Source organism: Danio aesculapii, chromosome 17 (genome assembly GCF_903798145.1).
Source record: "Danio aesculapii chromosome 17, fDanAes4.1, whole genome shotgun sequence".
Lineage (NCBI taxonomy): Eukaryota > Metazoa > Chordata > Actinopteri > Cypriniformes > Danionidae > Danio > Danio aesculapii.
Genome location: NC_079451.1, coordinates 2010197 through 2025196, shown reverse-complemented (window position 1 = coordinate 2025196; position 15000 = coordinate 2010197). Strand labels below are relative to the sequence as shown.

Genomic DNA, 15000 nt, shown 5'->3' with positions numbered 1-15000 from the left:
GTGCGCAGACAGGCTAATGGCCGTATGATGGCTTATCAGAGCCACCGCTGCTGGATCAATCCAAGAAACCCAAGCACACTGTGTTATGTAGGTCAGTCAATACTTGCAGTAATGATGGAGTAATCTCCGTGACGTTCGATGCTCACATGCCTTTTCTATTGTAGGCTTTTGCTGCACATGGGTTTACTTTACCTTGCTTCTCCCTCACACCAAAACGGGAGTCATTTACCATTTACTTCTTACCACACCGCCATTCCATTGGCAACACCTCTCCAATCCAGTACTATGAGTCTTCTATAATACACACACTTATTAATGATTCCTACTTGTCTTCCTCGTGATGAAGAGTAAGCAAAATCTGATATGTAGTGGGGGAAAAAAGAAGAACGTGTTCATCAGACGCTGGATTCGAACCGTGTTCATAATCGATCGCATCAAATGTGTTGGCAAGCGCTTTACGAGCCACGCCATTCACACTGCTGATGGCTGCGCTCTTTAGTTATGTTGTCTCTGTCAATCAAACGGTGACGGGCGTGAATCTCTTAACTAGCTTATTCCAACAAGGTGCGCTATTTGCACTTAGCCTAAATAGACTTTCCAAAATCTGCATTTTTTTCCCCTGTCACAGTGGCCCCAAGTTCGCATGTAAGGTCTTATTTGGGGGTAAGGTCTTATTTGGTGAACGCGGTGCCAGTCGCATGACTGACAGTATTGTGATGATTAAATGAAGGATTAAATAAAACATCTCATGCTTAAAATGTGTAGACGTGGCAAACACTGTTACCGGAAGACTCCGTCCCACCGGCTTTGCGTTGAATGCTTTAGTCATTTTCATAGCGGATTTTAACCACTGGAAGGTCCTTTATCCACTCCTCGAAAAGTGCCATTATTTGTAACTTTAGGTGGTTTCTAAAACTAAATCTGTCAGTGTTGTATTCATTCTCTCGTATCCAGACCTTTACGTTTTCGCGGCTGCAGCTCTCTTGTCATTTGAACTGAGTGATTGACAGCTGATATTAACCAATCCATTCGCGTTTGGTTCTAGCGCAGTGGGCCAATAAGAAGAGCTTGAAGGCGGGATAAGCGTTGCGGGCTTTGTTTACTGCAGCAAGTTAACATGTAAACAGTTTTAAACCATTCATAGCCTAAATAGACGTTCCAAAATCATTATTTTCCCCCTGTTGCAGGGGCCCCAAGTTCGCATGGGTCCCTGGGCCTGTGACCATAATGCCCATTGGTTAATCCATTGGTTAATTTTATTTCTCATACTTTAGAAAGACAGATTATAATCACAGTTTATCCCATCTTCGTCATTTGCATCCATAGGAAATATCCATTTCTTTATTATTGATTACATCTTTAAAGGTTCTGTAAAATTAAAAATATATATCTTAGATGTTACCTTCAGTATTTCAGTCTTATAAAATCTATTGGTCTCCAAAAACAGTGACAGAATTAGCATTTAGAAGATGTAAACCTTATATTAACATGTAAAGCTTGCAGTTTGTCACTTCCACCTAAATGAATCAACAATTTTTTTCACATCACCAGATCAAATCTTCTGACCAATCAAATGCTCTCTAGTGTCTGACATGCTCCGCCCTCTACTTCGCATTTGCTTTTCCTATGATGCGCTTTAGCTCAATGTTCTGACCTCTAGGTGTTTAGCCATAACAGGTATGAAGCTATAAAATACATGAAACCAAACGATTGTATAAAGAATAGGCCAAACCAGAGAGATATGGTAAAAGTGAAAGTATTTATTGGTGTGTTGGGAATCTCTTCAGGGACTGAAAAGACCCAAATAATATGAGCCCAAATCAGATAAAGTTAGGACAGAATGGAAAACGCAAATAATAAAAAAAAGTAGTAGTTTCTAAATTTACTTTGACTTGTATTTCATTGCAGACAATGCAATAAATTTAATTAATGTGTTCCCCATCATTTATTTATTGTTTTTTTTTAAATAAACATCCAAATTTGGTTCTTGAAACACTTTAAATAAATGTGTGAACAGGAAAGCGTTTACCACTTTGTAATGTTGCCATTCCTTTTCACAACATTTGAAGACAAGTCTTAAGGTGGGCAACAGTATGGGGTCTTGATGATTTTTTTTCCTCTTCAAAATGCGCCACACATTCTCTATTGGAGAGAGGTCAGGACTGCAGACAGGCCAGTCAAGTACCTGTGTCCTCTTCTTCCGCAGCCATGGCTTTGTAATGTGTGCAGACACCTTTAGTTACATAACTAAATGACCTTAACACTTGTGTGCTGTTGGGGGATGTGTTCATTCTCTCTGGGGTGATTTTGAGTCTTAATTTGTCCACAGCTTTCTCTGTGTTTCAGCAAATGGGATGATTTCTGGTGACAAATCTTATTTTGACACATATTACAGGAAAATGCTTAGAACATTTTCAAAAACTCAACAATACACTCAACAATGGACAAAATTGACCACCCTTTCGTTACGCTGAGGCTGTTTTTTGCCCCATTGACGTCCATTATAATAACTTTCTTGATTGCAAAGTAGAGTTGGGTATCGTTTGGGGTTATTTCGATACCGGTGCTAAATCGATACTGTTAAAACGATACCGGTGCCAAAACGTGCCTGAACCGATACTTTTGAGCCAGAAAATTATGGTGGATGACTCTAGAAAAAATTTTATTTGACAAAATCTTTTAAAAAATAATTTTAATAGAATAATACAATTAAAGTTTAAAGTAAGCATCACTTCATATTTTATATACTTGAATTACATGAATATATTTCCTTTGATCGTTTGTTGGTTAGCATGAATTTAAGATTAGCATTATGAAATTATGCGGCCCCTGGGTAGGGGCCACTTGTACTTTTTTTACACTATTTGAACATGTATCACAAAATATTCAAAGTCATTTTTTTTTCATGCATCACTCTGCAGTCTTCATAATCAAGATAATTAAATTACTTGAACTCAAAATAATGTTCCTTGTATTTATTTGACAAGTAACTTTGTACTGATGTAGGTAGGATAACACATTTCTAACATTCAAGTTCATCAAGGCACATTGTTGCACCTATAAACTTTAACAGATAGGCCTACTGTTGAAGTAACCCTCCCATTCATTTAAAATATGATTTTCACAGTGTTTTCTAAAAATATAATTACTCTGGAGTCATAAAAATTCGTATTTCTTATTGTTTATTTCTTGAATAAAAGCAGTTTTTAATAAAAGTAATCAGTATTAATGACCTCCCTAAGAAATATTTACTGTATATTTTTGATATACACAACAAATCAGTTACAAAATAATTTGACTAATTATTTCAACTTTCGTAGTGAACTGATTAAGTCTTTGAATTATACTTCAATCTGAATAAAAGACTATAAAACACTTAAAGGGACTTTGTCTGAATAACTAGTAATGCAAAATAACTAGTAATATATTATGCACTGACTGTCACTATGGGGAAGATAAAAAAGTAGATATTACAAATAAGTTAGTTAAACTATTATGTTTAAAAATGTGTTGTAAATAAATCATGTGTTGAAGACGGAAATCAAAAATGAATGACTGAACGAGTTGAATATGACTTACATAAGCGTGACTGAAAAACTACATTTGATCAGTGTGTTACATCTGTTCGTTGGTGCTTGCCGACTGTTTGTAAATTCAATACTGCATTTCGACGATTTACAACTTTCTCAAACAAGCAATAGCAATCAAGCGAACAACGTAGAATTATCCAAATTCAAGTAACGATGTTGGCACAAAGTGGCATCGGAAAGGTTTTGAGGGCCAATATTTGACTAGATATTCTTCAAGATACTAGTATTCAGCTTAAAGTGACATTTAAAGGCTTAACTAGGTTAATTAGGAAAGGTAACAAGTTGTATAACAGTGGTTGTTCTGTAGACCATCCAATATATAGCTTAAGGGGGCTAATAATATTGACCTTAAAATGGCTTTAATAAAATTAAAAACTGCTTTTATTTGAACCGAAATAAAACAAATAAGACTTTCTCCAGAAGAAAAAATATTATCGGAAATACTGTGAAAAATTCCTTGCTCTGTTAAACATCATTTGGGAAATATTTAAAAAAGAAAAAATAATTCTGACTTTAACTGTGCCAATGAAAACTGCATGGGTTAATGCGTGTGAATGTCCTCTGTCCTGTGTCCTGCAGTGTGTTATGGGAGCCCATGGGTGATGGAAAACGTGTGATTTCTCTGGCTGAAAACCACGTGCTGCTGTGGGATCTCCAGGAGAGCTCAGCCAAGGCCACGGTAAGATTCGTGGGGTTTTATAATTGCTGTGTTTCACAGCTCTTCTCTTGTAAGTCACCATGTTGAGTGAAATTAATTTTTAGTTCCCATTAGACACCATTGAAAGGACATAATGTGTGTAGCTGTATGACTTGTTACATGTAGGAATAAATCTTATTAAAAGAGGTGCGCTTCCCTCAAATACTTTTAAAGTCTGTGTGAAATCAAAAATTACAGTCTTTGTTTTACTAGCTCACATTGGTATTCTTAAGGTAAATTGTTAATCTGCGCCTGTTAATAGACTGAACAAAATGTGTTTGTTTCAGTAATCTTATATCAAAGTTTGGCCAGTTGCTTCTGCCTGTGGAGTTTTGGTTCAGTCCTTCTGTTGATGTCAACCTGAAGGATTCCACAGCAACTGCAAATTGATATCCTTAACCATGCCCCTCTTACCGTTAGTTTGCTATGAGGATATGATGTGTAAAGAAAGTTCAGGCAGACTTTAAAGGGTTAGTTCACCCAAAAAATGAAAATTCTGTTATTAATTACTCCTTGGCCACCTGGAGACACTCATCCCGAAGCATCTAGTGATTATGCTGCCCCATTGATGTTATTCAAAACCTGTGAAGAGATGATGCCAAGGTATCCATAATCCTGGACCAGGCCGTATCCTGAGCAGTTATAGTAAAGGGAAATATTTAGGACTGAGCATTAGATTGTATATATATTTATGAAGAGTATATATAATGAAGAGTATATATATATAACTCTTCATTAATGAATTACACTACATAATGTAGTATCATTAGTAACTATCATGAACTAATAGTAATTACCATAGTATACTTTAGTCTTTACAGTAAACTAAAATTACTAAAGTATTTTTTGAGCACGGCATCAGAATTAACGTTATTGCATCTAAACATGTACTTCTGGAGGTATGGTCTGGTGGAATCCTGCTTCAGAAATAACTCCTCTTGCTCAGTCATCTTTCCATCAAGCAAATTTCTCCTGTTAGCCTAATTGGTTGGCAACATCACCGACCCACAGCAAGAGGTAGCAGTAATGCACCCAAAAAAGTTTGTTGTCGACCGCCGTAAAAACTAGTGGTGGGCAAAGCGAGCTTCATTGAAACACTGAAACAGTTGAAGCAAATGTGTCGAAGCTTCGAAAACGTTTCGAAACCCCCACTCTACGGTAACACCTAGTGGTCATTTTTTATGTATTGCACTGGAACAGCTTCAGCAAAGAACAATTAACAGATTGAGTATTAACCCCAACTTTGTAGGAATGAACCCTCAAGTGATATAGAGAAGTGGTTATGATTCCTGACGACCATGCAGGGATTGTTTGCGTTCGAATCCAATTTGAAATGCTTATATATCAGTTTGAGATTCTTTGTTCGTGCATCGTTCTGTTTCAACATTGGTCTGACATCCGAATAAACACTTTGTGAATAAATATATCTTGTTTTGGTCATAAAACAGTGCTGTTGATAGATCAGATGCAGTTGTGGACTGAAGTTACAAGAATTATTATTATTATTCATTAAATTTCCCATTTATTGTATTTATGAACGTCTACCCCAACCCTAAACCCAACCATCACAGTACTGTAAAAATATTCATTATTGTTTTACAGTTACGAAAATGATGCTCTAAATTGAATGCGTATCTGCAGCTGTATCCTATCTAGACTACACCATAAACAGTAACATGATTAAAATACAAAAAATCATGATTTTGGAGTATTTGTACAAGTCGGGAATCAAACCCAAAGTTATTTGAAGCCTGTAACAACACGCACATGGACGGTCCACTAGGCCATACGAGACAGAAATTTTCAACTGACCCTGTCAGTCAAATGCAGATTCTCCAGGTCTCGAAACGCTTATGAACTGATCAATGCTTTGAATCGCTTTAGTCACGTGATCTCTCTTATGAACTGATCAATGCTTTGAATCGCTTTAGTCACGTGACCAGATATTTCGAAACACTTTAGTCACGTGACCAGGTGTTTCGAAACACTTTAGTCAAGTGACCAGGTGTTTCGAAACACTTCAGTCACGTGACCAGGTGTTTCGAAACACTTCAGTCACGTGACCAGGTGTTTCGAAACACTTTAGTCAAGTGACCAGGTGTTTCGAAACACTTCAGTCACGTGACCAGGTGTTTCGAAACACTTCAATCACGTGACCAGGTGTTTCGAAACACTTCAATCACGTGACCAGGTGTTTCGAAACACTTCAATCACGTGACCAGGTGTTTCGAAACACTTTAGTCAAGTGACCAGGTGTTTCGAAACACTTTAGTCACGTGACCAGGTGTTTCGAAACACTTCAGTCACGTGACCAGGTGTTTCAAAACACTTTAGTCAAGTGACCAGGTGTTTCGAAACACTTTAGTCAAGTGACCAGGTGTTTCGAAACACTTTAGTCAAGTGACCAGGTGTTTCGAAACACTTTAGTCAAGTGACCAGGTGTTTCGAAACACTTTAGTCAAGTGACCAGGTGTTTCGAAACACTTTAGTCAAGTAACCAGGTGTTTCGAAACACTTTAGTCAAGTGACCAGGTGTTTCGAAACACTTTAGTCACGTGACCAGGTGTTTCGAAACACTTCAGTCACGTGACCAGGTGTTTCGAAACACTTTAGTCACGTGACCAGGTGTTTCGAAACACTTTAGTCAAGTGACCAGGTGTTTCGAAACACTTCAGTCAAGTAACCAGGTGTTTCGAAACACTTCAGTCACGTGACCAGGTGTTTCGAAACACTTTAGTCAAGTAACCAGGTGTTTCGAAACACTTTAGTCACGTGACCAGGTGTTTCGAAACACTTCAGTCACGTGACCAGGTGTTTCGAAACACTTTAGTCACGTGACCTGGGTGTTTCGGATCAAGCTTTGGTACAGTGTTTTGAAACACTTGCACTTCGGGATCTCGACACTGTGTTGAAACGTCAGTTTCAGGTCAGCCATCCCTACGTAAAACAGCAAGAAGAAGAAATCATCATGCTCGCCATCATATTGATTTACTTTCATCAGCTAGACACCGGCCCCGCAGCTCTGTGAATGTCACTTATGCCGTCACTTATTGATCCTGTAAATGTAGCTTGTGTGGATGCGACTGCGCTACTTGACGACTTAAAAAATACCTTCGCTACTGAAAAGCTATTTGATTAAGAAATACTGCTGAAATACTGCTGAAAAATAAGCTAGCAGCGTCAACACTTGTAGTGACGCTACTGCCCATCACTGGTCACAGGTCATGTAAGCATAACCTTAACTGGACATTTGAGACAGCGACACATAGATGGGGCTGCAGAAAAGGCCTGTGTTTGACATCACACTGCGCCACTCGACGAGGTCCCACTAATGCATGCAAAAGGAGTGGAGGTGATGTGGAGTGACAGGGCCTGCTGAGCGCTGCGCCATTAAAAGCAGAGCGAGGGGAGCGAGGGGCGGGAGGAGAGCCAGGATGTTCACAAAGCTCTCGACGCGGAGAGATTCCAGCGGCGGCGTGAAGAATGCTAATCTGCCTCGTGCAAATCTACCCCCATCCATACAACATACACATACACACAAATACATACACATGCGCGCGCACACACGTGTACACACACTCAAAAAGCTCCCCCATCCACACACACATGCACACACAAACAAATGTACAAGCTCCTAAAGCTCCCCATCCATATAACACACACACACACACACACGCACACACACACACACACACACACACACAAACAAACATACACAAAGCTCCCCTATATGCACAAAACACACAAACACAAATAAATGTGCAAACTCATAAAGCTCCCCATCTGCACACACACACACACACACACACACACACACACAAACACATGTACACACACTCATGAAGCTCCCCATCTGCACACACACACACACAAACAAACAGACACAAACACATGTACACACACTCATTTAGTTTCCCCATCCACACAACACACACATGTACACACACAAACACATGTACACACACTCATGAAGCTCCCCCATCCACACAACACACACATACACACACACACACACACATACACACACACACACACACACACACACACTCATGAATCTGCCCCATCTGTGCAACACACATACACATGTACACTCACTCATAAAGATCCGGCATGCACGCACGCACGCACGCACACACACACACACACACACACACACACACACACACACACACACACACACACACACACACACACACACACTTATAAAGTTCCCCCATCCACACAACACACACACACATACACACACACACACGCGTACACACACTCATAAAATTCCCTCATCCACACAACACATGTACACACACAAAGCTCCTGCATTTGCACTACACACACATACACACACGAACTCGTGAACACACTCATAAAGCTCCCCTATCCGTACAACAAACACACTTACACACACATCTGCTTCAAGTCCAGCCGATGTCCCGCCCCCGAGAGCCATATACCCCAGCGTGATTGGTGGGTTCGTTCAGCTCCACACACAAACCTGTGAAGTGCTATACATATCAATCTTGCGGGCCGCACTAACATTAAACTTTCACATTAAGGCGGGGGCAACAAACTATCGTCCAGCAGGCCGTAATTGGCCCAACGGGCCGCGAGTTTGAGACCCCTGAACTAGACCTTTCTTGGATGCTCAGTTGTAATTACAATCACCTGTTAACATCACCTGTTTCAAATCACATCATTGTTTCACCAGCTTATCTTCTGAATGAATAACATGTAGGTTAGTGTATTCTCCATTCAACCTGTTTTGTTTCTGTCAGCCTTGTGTTTTTGACTGTTTGGCGCCATCTTGTGACTAAATAATGCGCAGATTAGTGTATACTCCATCAGCTGTTTTAGTTTCTCTCAGCTTTCTGTTTTTGACTGTTTGGCGCCATCTTGTGTCTGAATAATGCGCAGGTTAGTGTATACTCCATCAGCTGTTTTCATTACTGTCAGCCTTGTGTTTTTGATTGTTTGGCGCCATCTTGTGTCTGAATAATGTGCAGGTTAGTGTATACTCCATCAGCTGTTTTAGTTTCTGTCAGCTTTGTGTTTTTGACTGTTTGGCGCCATCTTGTGTCTGAATAATGCACAGGTTAGTGTATACTCCATCAGCTGTTTTCACTTCTGTCAGCTTTGTGTTTTTGACTGTTTGGCGCCATCTTGTGTCTGAATAATGCACAGGTTAGTGTAAACACTTCAGTCAGCCTTGCATTTAATTAGTAAACTATTATGGCTCAGAACAATGTTTTGTGTTTAATATTGAAGTTTTGTGGCAGGTAGCAATGGAATAAGCGGGATAACGTACATCAAGTCGGTTGCTTTTGCAGAATTAACTCCTTCAGTCTTATACAAGTGCTCCACTTTGTGTCAGTCTTCTGTGTGTATGTTACAATCAATTCTGATACTTCTAGAACCGATAATCACAATTAGACCATCAGTATCATTAGCTGTTTCTTATTAAGGCAAACAGCTCTTCAAGATGCCAATGTGTCGTAAATTTTCTCTAAAGCTTCTTCACAGTGATCCAGAAATCCTACAGTTCAATTCATCTTTATTTTATAGCGTTTTACAATGTTCTAGTGAATTGAAACTGCTGGCGCGGAACAAACTTCACCAATTGACGAAAGTGAAGGGGAAAAGATAACATAAGGTTATTCCAGATGGAGAGTGTTACGACCACGGTCACGACATCAAAGTAGGTAATACACAAACGGATCGGTCTAGGGGTTTTATTAACTGAATAACCAAACATAAACAAAGTGTGGGGAGAAAACACAATAAACTAAGGCTGAACACGAATAGAGCACAACTCTGCGTCTGGACGGCCGCTCAAATCCCCGTCACTGAAGTTCTGCAGCGTGAGCTCTTAAATCGCCGGCGGTCGATGGTGTGCAGGTGCGGAGGAATCAACTTAATCAAAACATCAACAACACTAGAGGGCGACAAAGTACAGAATTAAATCAATACTAAATACATGGACATGTAACAGAGAGCATTGAACGTTTGCCTTAAAGTCGCAGTATAAGTGAATGTGCTGTCATTGATTGATATGTGTGTGGGTGGGTGTGTGTGTGTGTGTGTGGATTGATTCTCCTCTTCAGATCTCGAGCAGCGCCACCCTGGAGGGTAAAGGACAGCTGAAGTTCACTGCGGGCAAGTGGAGTCCACATCACAACTGCACACAGCTGGCCACCGCCAATGACACGGCCATCCGCGGCTGGGACCTGCGCAGCATGAGGTGAGAGATCTCCAGACAGAGAGCCTCCGCTGGTAATATCACACACACTGACAACGTTTACATGGACGCCAGTAATCTAATTATTTGCCTTAATCTGAATAAGACACCTATATGATTAAGGTGTTTACATGAGCTGCTTTTTGAATCTTCCTTTCATGTTTTGCATGTTATAGCACATAGATCGACTAACGTCATCACATTAGCATTCAGTGCTAGTTTCTTAGCATGTGTGTGAGAGAAATAGAGCAAGCAGAGAAGTTTCTGGAAGGTGTGTGTATGTGTGTGCATTTATGTGTGCATGATCGTGTGTGTGTCTGAGAGAGAAATAGAGCGAGCAGAGAAGCTTCTGGAAGGTGTGCATGTGTGTATGTGTTTGCGGTCCTGTGTGCTGAGCCCTATAAGCGAACTAAGTGGCTGCTTGGGGCCTTGCCGCCACTAGAGGGCCCCCACAAGCCGCTAGTTATCTGAGCCGTTTGCTTGCTGAAATCGTTTTATTAGCATTTTACTGATTATCTTCATTGACAGTGCTTTAGCACTTAAATATTTACTCTCGCCGGCCACTTTATTAGGTACACCTGCCCAAATATTTGTGACCGCAAATTTCTAACCAGCCAATCACATGGCAGCAACTCGCTGCATTTAGGCATGCAGACATCGACGTTTCTGGAAGGTGTGTGTGCATTTATGTGTGCGTTCACCTGTATGTGTGCATGTGTGTGTGTGTGTGTCTGTGAGAGAGAGAAATAAAGTGAGCAGAGAAGCTTCTGGAAGGTGTGTGCATACCTGTATGTGTGTGTGTGAGCAGATATGCTTCTGGAAGATGTGTGTGTGTGTGAGAGAAATGAATGTTCACACGAGCTCTGCTGGAGGAATAATAATCACAGCGTTATTGATCCCTGGATAACGTCAGAGCTGATGAGGTGAGATACAGCAGAGAGGAGAAATCAAGACAGAAGATGACGATCGTATGAAACGCGCACAAAAATACACACACGCGCAGAGAAATGCAGAGATGGAAATAAAGAGAGATCACTAAAGTAGTTCAGTTGATGATCAGATGCTATTAATGCATCAAAATACCCTGAAATATGGTGAAACGCATGATGTTCTTAATGAGAGTATACTGTATATTAAAACTTAATTCATTCCTTTGATTCAAAGCTGAAGGTCATTTCTCAGTCTTCGTCATAGCCGAGATAAAACATATAAGCAAAAATATTATAGCAAATACTGTGAACGATTCCTTGCGCTGTTAAACATCATTTGGGAAATATTTAAAAAAGAAAAGGTGGGCTAGTCGTTTAGACTTCAACTGTAGGAGCTGCTGGGATCCACATGCTTTTAGTCTGTTTTCAGCTGGACGGATGCAAACGTCAGGCCTTCATTCAGCCTGTCTGGCTTCGGCATGACGTTTCCATGGAAACAGAGGGTTGTTTTTTTTGGGTGAACGTTGGGTTGAAAAGCCCAAAAAGCTTCTGCCGATCCACTCGGACACGTCGCATTTAGTAGCTACAGTGTGGAACGGCACCTCGTAATGACTTCTGCAGCCGGGAAGGAGACATTGGGAAGTGGACGCAGATTGTCCTGTGCTGCGTCCACGGGCTTGCGGATCAACACAAGCTAATCTCTGTCCGATTTTTACGTGTCGTGAACTCACCCAGGCTTTCCTGATCCCATACCAATTCCACATTTACAGGCGTGAAGGACTCTGCTAACCTCGTTTCCTTGGCTGGGTCGAACATATTCCTGCTCCTTAACCACACTGTACAAAAATATGGTCACTCTATTATTTTGATGGTTCGTTTGTTGAATTAAGTTGCATTACATCTACATGCCAGCTAATTCTCATTAGATTATGAGTAGACTGTTAGGGTTAGGGTTAATATTAGTTGACATGTACTTGCTAAGTTTCTTCTAGTCAGTTTAATGTCTGCTGAAGGATATTGAACAGATATATATGAACAGATATTAAACAGACAGTCTACTTATACTCAAATGGATCATCAAAATAAAGTGTTATCATTATTATTTGTTGTGCTTTCCAAGTGTTTTCCATTTATTTATGGTTGTGAATTGCATTATGGGATGTTGAGCTCTGCTCTGTCGACTTTAGATGTTGAAAATTCAACTCTATATTAGAGTTGCACAATACTGGAATTCGGTACTAATCGATACTGAAATTTTAAAAACGTCCATTTCCCGCTAACATTTAAGCGCTGTTGAGCTTGTTCTTAAACAGCGCTGATTTGCCATTGTGTTCACGTGCTCAACAGAAATGACTGTGATTGGCCGTGAAGGTCATCAGTTCACCAAACTCACCGCTGTTTACTGAGTGTAAACATAGAGACAGGGACACTGGAGCATTTTAAAGTCACATCGATCAGCTGGTTTGTCTATAAGCTGACATATGAGCGATCCGCTGATGAATCACTGCTTTGAAACACTCCAGTGTCCCTGTATCTGTGTTTACACTCAGTAAACAGTTCAGTTGAGCACAATTTATTTTTGGTCAGAATAGTTGCCACTGTAATATATGGTCATAATAACGACACGATAACCAATATAGCTATCAGATTAATTGATTGCCGAAGTAGTTGTCAATTGTAGCCCTAGATGAAATATTAATGTCCTCTGCTATTAATATTTCCGCTCCATAAAAAACACTTAACATGGCTCTCCAGAAACTACGTAGAACTCGACTTGAATGGACACTTAATTGAAGCTCCACACACTCCTCCACATCAAATATTTCACTTCCTGTTCTAATGAGATTTTTAATTAGCATGCTAATTGTCTAATGAGTGTGTGGCAAGATAGCAGCTAATGGGAGAAGAAAAACGCAGACGTGATGGTGCAGCAATACATCTGGACTGTGTTGAGTCTATACAGATGATGTGTTAGGATGAAGGAGACACCAATAGTAGATTAAATATTAGTCAACTCTGTTACTGTGATACTTCAGTTGAAAATCGTGTTTTTGACATGCCATGTGGTGTCCGGTTTAAGGTTAGCATCTTGAGCTAAAGCACAAAATGGTGGGAAAATGCTAGAAATAAACTTTGATTTGATTTGACTGTGTTGAGTCTCTCTCTCTCACACACACACACACTAGTTGTCACCTTCCGAGAGAACGCGAGCAGCCTCTGCTTTATGGCTTGTCACACATTTATATGGTGCGTGATAGAGGTTTGACCTTCAGACCCAGACGCTCTGCTCTTGATTGATGAGAAGTGCACCGTCCTCATGTGATGTTTCTGCCGTTCACAGTCAGATCTACTGCATCGAGAACGCTCACGGGCAGCTCGTGCGGGACCTGGACTTCAACCCCAACAAGCAGTATTACCTGGCCAGCTGTGGAGACGACTGTAAAGTCAAGTTCTGGGACGTGCGTCACATCAGCGAGCCGGTCAAGTGTCTGGAGGAGCACTCGCACTGGTTAGACACACTCACACAAGCACTTGTTCACATGGTTTACAGCAGTGGTCGCCAAACTTATTCCTGGAGGGCCGGTGTCCTGCAGATTTTAGCTCCAACCCTAATCAAACACACTTGAACAGGCTAATCAAGGTCTTACTAGGTGTACTTGAAACATCCAGGCAGGTGTGTTGAGGCAAGTTGGAGCTAAACCCTGCAGGGACACTGGCCCTCTAGGACCGAGATTGGTGACCCCTGGTTTACAGGGACAGTCCATAGGCATAATGTATTTTATACAGTAAAAAAAACACTTTTATATGGCCCTACCCCTAAACCCAACCCTCAGGGGAGACCTGTAGCAAGGTTTGCACTTCAAATACCCCATTAAGTATGATTTTTATGCATTTTGAATTACAGGGACACAGGGTACCCACCTTAATAGAGTACAGCTAAGTCATACCCATGTCATTATACAACGTAAGTCCCTGCAATCCACATAAACCTGTAAATACACCATTATCAGAACTCCTTTTAAAGGCTTAAGGGGTTAGTTCACCCAACAATTATGTCAATTATGTCGTTAATTACTATCTCTAATGTCATTTCAATCCCCTGAGACCTTCGTTCATCTTCAGAACACAAGTGAATATATTTTAGATGGCATCAGAGAGCTCCCTCATCCACCGTAAACAGCAAGAGTCCTGAAAATGAACCAGAAACATGAACATTGTCAAAGCAGTCTTCAGTGGTCATACGAATCATACGAAGCTCCACTTTTGTATGCAACAAACTGTAAAGGCAAAACGTCATACTGTGTAAACTCCAACTAAGGTTGCAAGTTCCGTCGTTACAAATTTAGTTTGTTGATTTGGCGTTTCCCAATTCCGTCGTTCCAACAAACATTCACAAACTTGTGCGCTTGCAACTACACCTCTGGAGCAGTAGTTAGAAGCATAGTTCCTGGCTGTGCTCTATTCCCAGTTATCCCCCTATGCTCTATTCGTTTCGAACGTTCCAACATTTAAACTTGTAATGATTTTAAAAAACATTAGTCGTCTCTGCAATAA

General features: G+C 40.6%; 1 protein-coding gene across 1 annotated transcript in view; it reads left to right on the top strand.

Annotated features, from left to right (window-relative positions):
- eipr1 (EARP complex and GARP complex interacting protein 1) overlaps positions 1–15000 on the top strand; it is a 39845-nt gene that overhangs the window by 17275 nt on the left and 7570 nt on the right. The window contains exons 5-7 of the mRNA XM_056477388.1: positions 4170–4269; positions 10383–10519; positions 13787–13954. Of these exons, the coding sequence (XP_056333363.1) occupies positions 4170–4269; positions 10383–10519; positions 13787–13954 (405 nt within the window). The remainder of the gene's footprint in view (positions 1–4169; positions 4270–10382; positions 10520–13786; positions 13955–15000) is intronic.